The sequence below is a fragment of the Hippocampus zosterae genome, chromosome 7 (assembly GCF_025434085.1).
Source record: "Hippocampus zosterae strain Florida chromosome 7, ASM2543408v3, whole genome shotgun sequence".
Taxonomy (NCBI): domain Eukaryota; kingdom Metazoa; phylum Chordata; class Actinopteri; order Syngnathiformes; family Syngnathidae; genus Hippocampus; species Hippocampus zosterae.
In genome coordinates, this window is record NC_067457.1 from 4,852,828 (window position 1) to 4,861,834 (window position 9,007).

Here is a 9,007-nt window from a genome sequence, read left to right on the forward strand (position 1 = left end):
CGAGACTACTGGTAACTTAAAAGTAAAAAAGCAACTCATTACAAAGATATATGTAAAGAAACGTACCTGCATTACTGTCAAATGCAAGTAACCAATTACAAGTTCGACACAACGCTTTGAAAGGAACTTGCCTAACATTGAAATGATTAGATTTGGGTCCACCCCAACGTTTAGCGACTTCTCAAGCTATGCTCTGCAGCCAGGTAAATACATGTCTATTGGTATTGTTCACGTGTATAAACTATATATTTAAAATAAGACAACTCACCGGCGTGACAGTGTCTGATGCGTCCACGGTGTGTAGCACCTTTAAAGTTCAAACAGCTGACCTAAATCACACCAGGAAGGAAGCGGGCGGGAGAAGTGTTTTGTTGATATTCGCTAGCTTGAAGCTATACTAGCGTTTGCCACTCTCCTTCTTTAGTGGAAATGTCCCTCGTTGAAAAGTAAAACACTCGCGCGCCCCCGCTGGTTGACGAGAGGCACTACACACGAAAAGACCGATACGTTCAATGTTTAAGTGACTGCTGTTTAATCCACTAGATGTCGACATTACGGTGCAAAATCCCACTGCCCTTTTAAGAGATAGACTGACAGATTGAATCTATAACAATGGCATTTGACCACAAATCCATGACATTGTGATTGGATTTACACCAAATGAGGAAGGGACAACTCGCAAACACGACAGGAGAGTGTTAAACGACTGTTTTTGACGTTTTGGTGTCCCCGAAGACATGTTCAATGAGCTAAAATGAGCATAAGAACATCAACAGAGGTTTCCATTTGAACACAATTTATTTTTGTTCTGCTTAAATAACATCTCGGGTCATCCAGTGTTGGCTATGTTGGTGGTGTCATACATGTTGATTGATCAATCACTAGGGAAGGTTAAAGACGCTTTTCATACGCAATTAAAAAATAAGAATAGAAGCTTCACGCAGGAACATAAAAGATGAACTCTCTTTGTTTTTTTTTTGTTTAACAGTGTTAAAGTACCAGTAAAAAGACATTTGGAGTATGCAGGTAAAAATGTGATTATCTCGTCTTGTGTTAATTAAATAAAAAATAATCCATATAGGGCAGCACAGTGAGACTAGTGGAGACTAGTGGTATGCATGTCTGCCTCACAGTTCAGAGATTCGGGGCTCCATTCTGTGCTTGTATGTCCTTCCTCCCGCATTCCCAAAAACATGCATGTTAGCTTCATGAAATTGTCCATAGGAGTGAATGTGAGTGTGAATACTTGCCTATATGTGCCCTGCAACTGGCCAGCGAGGGGTCCAGGGTGGACCCTGCCACTCGCAACACAAGTCTGCCGGGATAAGCTCAAGTTGCCCAAATGAGAACAAGCGCTATAAAAAAAATGGATGGCTGGAGAATCCAAACAATAAAAACAGTCCCATTGGAAAAGCCTGGTGTGTTTTTTACGTGAAGCACAATCATGAAGCTTTGCATTATTATTATTATTATTATCATCATTATTATTATTATTATCATCATTATTCATGTTATTGCAAAGACAAAGTATGGGCTAGTTGTTCCAGCCTCTCCAAGTGTTCTGGTGCTTGGAATTATGCGAGGAAAAAGAATTGAAGCTGAATTTAAAAAACAAAAAGTGGCGTCACATGCAATCCGCGCGCGTGTGCACACACACAGCAGAGAAGTCTCCTTCCCACACACGCTTGTCGTTTTTCGTCAGGTCACAACATCCAATCGGTGCATAAATGAGTTGTGAAACGACTGATTGTTTCATGCGGTGACATTTTGGCATTTTTTTTGTATCTTAAAAAAAAAGAATCAATCACCACATGGTCAGCTTCCAGGCGGAAATGTGACCATACAAGGCATCCCTCTAATCTGCAGGTCTCCTCGTGTGACGTCTGGTCACATCGAAAACGAGAGCATCCATGAAGGTTGCGTTTGTAATCTCCCGACCAGCCGGAAAAAAAGTTTCTTCTAGTGTTTCGACATGCTTGCTGATGCCAAATGGAAAAAGTTTCATCTTGCACGGGGATAAAAAAACAAAACAAAACCGTTGCCATTGTTGTACGTGACTGGACGCCGCCCCGTTTGTCCGTTCTCCCGAGCTCAGGTGTGGTGGCTGAGTGGTGACGTCGCGGGAAGCGACCTGCAAATGATGACGATCAAGAAAACACAAATAAGCTCTGCAAAGGATGCTGGGATTTGTTTTTGAATCCAAAATGGGAGAAATTCCAAAACCCTAATTTTGATCAAAATTCTTCGGACAAATTCCGCTCTACAGTTGCACAAAGTAAAAATTATTAAAAGGATATTTTGAGAAAATGAATCAATCTCATATTTGAATATGAGTGCTGCCCATTGGCTCGTCACTTCTATTTGGCCAACCTACCAGGGTGCGTTGGGAGATGCTGCCGTTACGAGTGACTCTTCCTTCCCTGTTTGTTGTTCCCGTTTCCCGGCTGAGTAGAAAAAAAAGAAAGCGAGAGAGAGAGACACACACACAAAACACAAAAGTCAGTATTGTTGTATTGGTCAGGCTTGACGTAACACCCCTCAACCCCCCACCCCCCCCACCCCCCTCGCCACTGTAAAACAGAACCAAACGCGGCTATTGTCGGCTAAATGACGCTACTGACACAGCAAATGCAATTCAAATTGTTAGGAGTACATTTTCCCACATTACGTCACACGTTGGTTTCGTTTAGAGAGGAAAAAAAACAAACACAGCAGCGGCACTGCAGACACTCAAGACTCAAACAAGAGCTGTTGCTGGTTTCCCACACTATGACTTCCAGGAAGTTGAAGTGCGGAGATCTTTTGATGCAAACGCAGAGGACAACACGAAAGCTAACTGAACATGTGCCATCAAAATTTGATCCGATGTCACGCGGGGTTCATCCGTGAAAGCCGTCGTGCGTTTTAGGTCCATCCGGAAAGTTCACCCAAAAGCCCAACATTCCTAACATTGCGTTTGACAAACACAAAATGCACACACACACACACACAAGCTACATCACGCAGTCCGACGACTACGGCAACCTTGTGGCCCTGCCGGGAGCGTTTGCCCCGCCTCTTGCCCTTCCCAACTCCCGCGCCGCCGCCCGGCGCGACGGCGACAACGGCGACCGCGTCCTTTCGCTCCGAGCCAACCACGCGCCGCACCACCTTTCTGATCACCTGCGGTGAATAGACGGGAGGGTGACGACAGGGAGAGCCCCCACGTGAGCGCGTGCGGAGTACAAAAATCATGCGCTCGGGTTACTTTTCGGGTGACCAGATTGCCGTCGCTGTCAGTGAACTGCTCCTCCGTCACAGACTCTCCGGGAACGTTACGGGCTTCCTCTCCCTGGAGGAGCCGGGTGGGAAGTATCAGAAAGGGCTTCACAGTATGCATCGAGAATCTTATGCCAATAAGTATTAAGCTTAAATATTGCCTTTTTACAAAATGAGTCTCACTGGCATCAAATAATGAGCCAGCGCACGTTTCTAAAGATAATTAAACTATTGTTCAACAACGTACTTGGAAATGATTTGGAAAACAATGTACGTGGGAAGAATGTGAAACTAAAATTCTCCTCGTCGTCAACCGCAAGCAACAAACTCACGCGGGCAAAAGTAAGCCCCTCGCGAGTTGCACTGCACACACGGCACAGCAGAGGTCACACACCTTCAGTATGACCCGCCGGCAAAACACCCTCGTGGTCACAGTGGTCTCCTCCTCGGAACTGGACTCTTCTTCCTCCACCTCTTCCTCATTATCATCATCATCACCAGAGACACGCTCACACTGGACATTTTGCGCCCACTACAAGCGACATTTTAAAAGCGTTCACGGGAGCTCCGCAACCCATAAGGACCCCCCCGGCCCCCCTCCCTCGGTGCGGCGGCGTTTCCTCACCTGGACTCTGCGAGCCGACCGATCGCCTCCTTGCTCCTCCTCTTCCTTTTTATTGCTGCTCTGAGGCGGCTGTTCCAACGAGTCCGCCAGGCTATCGGGACTGAGAGAGAGTGACGGACGGTGAGTGAAAAATATGGAAAGATGTGGAATACCGCTGGTAAAAAAAAAAAAAAGTGCAATGAGTTGATGAAAAATGAATTCATGATTTTAATTAATAGGCGGCCCGGTAGTCCAGTGGTTAGCACGTCAGCTTCACAGTGCAGAGGTACCGGGTTCGATTCCAGCTCCGGCCTCCCTGTGTGGAGTTTGTGTTCTCCCCAGGCCTGCGTGGGTTTTCTCCGGGTGCTCCGGTTTCCTCCCACATTCCAAAAACATGCGTGGCAGGCTGATTGAACACTCGAAATTGTCCCTAGGTGTGAATGTGAGTGCGAATGGTTGTTCGATTCTGTGTGCCCTGCGATTGGCTGGCAACTGATTCAGGGTGTCCCCCGCCTACTGCTCGAAGACTGCTGGGATAGGCTCCAGCACCCCCCCCCCCCCCCCCCCGCCACCCTAGTGAGGATCAAGCGGCTCGGAAGATGAATGAATGAAAAAGGATTTTAATTAATGAGGAAAAAAAACAAGCTAAAACCTCTCGATGGCATCCATTTTTGGCATATGTTGAAATTGCAAAGATGACGTACCTGCCCTCCTCTGCAGCGTCGCCGAGTTCCGCCGCGGCCTCATCTACAGCCGCCGCTGCGTCGCCTCCTCTCCAACCTGGAAGTGAGCAAAATTCTTTTTCCGCCTGCCGCACTTGCTCTAAGATGGCATGCAGCTTCTCCTCCGTCATCTCCTCGTCCTCCAGCCCTTCCTCCTCCAGTTTGATGTTCTCCAGGAGACTCTGCAGCCTCTCCTGGGTCATCTCATCCTCTTCCTCCTCCTCCTCTTCATCTTTGAGGTGCCCTCCCTGCCTCTCGTAGGGGGCGTAAGCGCCCTCGAACATCGCTCGCCGATGGGCGGCCCTCCTGTCGTTGTCGGGCGACTCGCCGGCGTCCTCCGCGCGTACCAGGGGGGGCTCGCTAGGCCAGCTAGGGGAGTCTACTACGGCGTCGCCGCTTTCGCGCAAAAAGTCGTCGGGGCGCGGCGGGGTGGGGGGAGTGCACTGGAGGTCAGGGGGGGTTCGCAGCTCCGCGTCTATTTGGTGGTATCCTGAGTGGGTGGCAGGAGGACAGCGGGGGTTAGCGTGGTGGGGTGCGGGGAGAGGAGGGGGGGGGGGGGGTACGCGGCGAGGGTCGGAAGAAGGGAAGAAAAGAGGGAGGAAAGAATGATCGAGGTAATGAAATGATGGGGGGGGGGGGCGGAGCTTGTGCAAAAGCCACACAAAGCACGTCGCAAGTCCGCTGGCAGAGCTGGGCAGATGTTGCACCACACTGAATTTTTTTTTTGTGACAGATGAGATGATGAGGAATGAACAATACTACCCCCCCCCCCCCAAAGGGAGAAGTCAGAAAAACAGTACAGACATTGTTCATGTCGTAAAAGACAAACAGAAAAAAACTCAACATTGCTTTTCTTTAAAAAAAAAAAAGATCATTTTAAATTGTATTATTTATATTTTATTTTATTTATATTTTATTTCATTGGAATTGATCAAAGAATTATTTAGGAAAATAAAAAAAAATATGATAAAATATTTATTTTTTTTTTTATATAATTTATATAAGACAAGCAATTATTTAGAGATAAATGAATTTAATAAACAGATGGATGAATTTATTAGCCCACTGTTTGTTTTATTTTGGAAGATAAAAGGGGTTCCAAAATTTGCAAACAACGGCTTCATTAGCGTTACAGGCGGGTTAGCCGATCGGGTGACACGTTTAGATATAGACCTCGGGGACGGAATGGTCGCGCCTGAAGTGAGGCGGCACGCCGGGAGGGAGGGGGGAAGGCGGGGAGGAGGAAGAAGCGGAGGGAGGAGGAGGGGGAGAGAGGGAGGAGAAAGGGGAAGGGGGGGAAGGGTAGGTGGGGGGCGACGAGAAAGGAGGAGGAGGCGAGGGGAAGTCGAAGGCGGGAGGAGAGCAAGAGAAGGAGGAGGAGCAGTCGAGGGGGCTGCGGGGTGAGGAGGGCAGCGGGGGGGAGTACGGGAGCTCGTTCAGGTGGGGCAGGACCGGAGCAACGGGGAGGAGGTAGACGGGTGGGCGGGCGGGGCGCGAGGGGAAGCAGAAGACGGAGGGAGGAGGCGGAGGGGAGGAGCTTTTGAAAGAGGCGGGGATGTCGACGCGAGGCGTTTGGGGACACGGGGCGAGCACGGGAGATCTGAGCGCTTTTGGAGCTGATTTAAAGCGGCACACAAACACGACAAACAAAAACGGACAAAAACAAACAAACAGGAATGTTAAAATGATGATGAAATGACAGCAAACAAACAAGAAGTGACGGATGAACGGGGGGGGGGGGCGTGGGGGGCACCGACTCAGGGCTTCTCTGCAGGAGTTAGTCTGAGGAGGAGGAAGATGAGGAGGAGGCGGGCCGGCCTCGGAGGGGATGAAGCTGGGAGGAAGCGAGGAGATGACGTCTTCACAAACTCTAAGGGGGTGAGGGGGAAAAAAAAAACGCCGACGCCTTTTTCGACGCGCGTCGGAAAAAGTTGTCGGAAGTTAGTTGGAGGAGTTAGCGCATGCCGTTAACTCATCACCGTCGCAACTCTGACCGGCGGCGACTGGCGTTATGTTTATGATCAAAAGAGAGAAAGCCAGAGAGGAAAACGCGGGCAAACTAATGATGTCTAATCATGATCCAGTAAACCCCCGTTTTTCAGTCAACTGCTGTTCTGCAGAAAAATTTGGGAGGCGAGCTGGTGAAAGATTACGCACAAATCGGCAGGGGGTTACTGGATTAAAACCAACAAAAAAAAAAAAAACCCGGTGTGATTATCGAAGACCCAAAGCATGCTCACCAATCCGAGAAACAAAGCAAACACAGCAAAAACATGCAGCAATATTTGTTTTCATAATAATCATCCTTTGGGATGATATCAACTCATCTTCAATATGTAAGTGACTCAAGGACTCCATATGGAAAAAAAATGTTTCGTTAACGTATAAAATAGCAGACTATACAAGGTGGGCCAATAGGGGGCGATGCAGTGCAATAAATGAAACAATTTGAAGGTGTCCATCTATTTTCGGCCCAACCTTTTGGATTAAATTTTCAAAAATCTAAAATGTCTCTAGCCTTTTAAGGTACATGTTTGCCGTTTGTTTGACTGGAGCGTTTGTTTGACTGGAGCGAACCTCGGCTCAGCTAGCGCGGTTCGAGCGTGTCCGGCTGAGACAAACAGCGGGTGAGGAGCGGGTGAAGGAGAGAAAGGCGAGAGACTGAGGGCCTGATTTACTAAAAGTTTGAGCATGCAAAAAACGGGCGTAAGGGGGCTGTTTTGGGAAATCTTAGTAAATCAGGCCGGAAGAGAGTAAAGAGGTGTAGGAGCTAGGGTGGACTACGATTTACCATCGGACTGATCCGGGAATACTGCGTTATCATCGGCAAAGCAGCGAGTGCCTGAAATGTTACCGTAGTCAAATATGGGCCCTTCCAGCAAAGTCACAATATCCAAGCGATTGATCTTATTCAGCACCGCCGTTAAAGTGTCCGCTGGGGAGAGGAGACGGACGATACGTGAGGACTTCATTTTGTATTGACCCGGCGACGTTATCCGGAGCGTGTGCGTCTTACTTGTGGCGTTTTTACCGTCCCTCTGCACCCATTTCTTTAGCAGCATGAAGCTCTGCGCCGTCAAGGAGTTCGGGTTCTCCACTCGAATAGAGTTGATCTCCTCCACGGAGAATTCCAGCTCGCGGGCCAGCTCTGCACCACACGCGGGGCAAAAATCAGTCAACATCCGTGTTCAGAACATGCAAAAAATAAATCAACTCAAACAAATGAAGTGCCGAGCCCTAAAACAAAGTGTGGAATTGATATTTGGGATGGTGATGAGCATTATTGAAGTCCGAAAAGGGAGACGGTGGATCTCATTCCATGGTTGAGCACTTTTTACAACAGCATATTCATAAAGCTCAAGTGTTGCAACGTAATGGTCTGTGCTCATCCGCCCGCAGTCAGCTCAACGGGGACTTAAATGACAACCGGCAATAAATTCAAGGTGCAGAGAACATTGTGTTCACTTGTTGACTCCAGCACATTAAAAATGGATCAGAAGCGCTTGCCCGCCCACTGGCCGGAAGGGCGCGCCGCAAAGTGGGCGTGGGCCGATGCTGCAGTGCAGGTGGTCTGGCTTGTGCTGGGCTGCAGGGACCGCGCCCTGAATGCCTCGTGCGCAACGTGGGAGTGGCACGATTCCATTTTCTACACATTCAAACTCAACATTTGCATGTGTCCCGGCTCATCTGTCCATTTTAAAAATCTATATTATCGTGATATGTTGATGACGGCCACTGCAGCACATGGAGACCGGTTTTTTTAAGTACTCAATGCATCCACCAGGTGGCAGCAGACACTGCATTATCAATACTCTAAAAACTAAGCTCATGGGCGGACTCACCAGTCCAGCTGAGTCCCAGGTGGTCTGCGACTATGGCCATTCGGAGGTCCGTCCTCTCACAGGGACTCTGAGGGCCTGAAACCGGGGCAGCGCAACACACACAAAAAAAATAAAAATTGGAAATTGCATGATGGATAAAGAAATATAATCAAAAGATCTGACAACTAAGAATGAGGCGAGACACAAGCAAGCTCGACAAATGAAAATGGGCCGTGTCTGTTTTTGTACTATGTCACTTATGTGAGAGATAACTTGATGCAAGTCAGTGGACTAACTTGAGCTCACTGCCTCAACTCTTCTGGCCAAACTATCCTCAATCGCTTTCAGTTCAAGAGCGGATAACCCTGTGACGTTCATTCTGATGCGTGACCGCATCATCCATGCGGACAACTGATCAGTGAGGCCAGAAAAGCGCTTTGGTTCTAATGTCGGGTAGTATTGTTAGTAGTTAAGTTTCACGTCACAAACCATCATCAGGCAACATTCCACCGGCCGACGAAAGCAACTCACCGCCGCCGCTTGACATCAGAAGGGGTCGGTCTGTACTCGCAAGGCCTGATTGTCAAGTTGGGTCGATGAAT

The 9,007-nt window shown here is 48.4% G+C and overlaps 1 protein-coding gene across 43 annotated transcripts in view; it reads right to left on the bottom strand.

Annotated features, from left to right (window-relative positions):
• Positions 1 to 1,789: 1,789 nt before the first annotated feature.
• LOC127604443 (ankyrin-3-like) overlaps positions 1,790 to 9,007 on the bottom strand; it is a 51,970-nt gene continuing 44,752 nt past the window's right edge. For 34 of the 43 annotated variants that reach the window (XM_052071484.1, XM_052071488.1, XM_052071479.1 and 31 more), the window contains 9 exons: positions 8,427 to 8,501; positions 7,601 to 7,732; positions 7,376 to 7,519; positions 4,567 to 5,074; positions 3,884 to 3,983; positions 3,653 to 3,790; positions 3,025 to 3,331; positions 2,375 to 2,444; positions 1,790 to 2,131 (listed from right to left, as the gene is read on the bottom strand). In XM_052071484.1, coding sequence (XP_051927444.1) covers positions 2,092 to 2,131; positions 2,375 to 2,444; positions 3,025 to 3,331; positions 3,653 to 3,790; positions 3,884 to 3,983; positions 4,567 to 5,074; positions 7,376 to 7,519; positions 7,601 to 7,732; positions 8,427 to 8,501 — 1,514 coding nt within the window. In that variant the 3' untranslated portion in view covers positions 1,790 to 2,091. Of the gene's footprint in view, positions 2,132 to 2,374; positions 2,445 to 3,024; positions 3,332 to 3,652; positions 3,791 to 3,883; positions 3,984 to 4,566; positions 5,075 to 5,445; positions 6,201 to 7,375; positions 7,520 to 7,600; positions 7,733 to 8,426; positions 8,502 to 9,007 lie in introns of those variants that run through there. The other 9 variants (XM_052071518.1, XM_052071517.1, XM_052071494.1 and 6 more) reach the window with 7 other exon arrangements.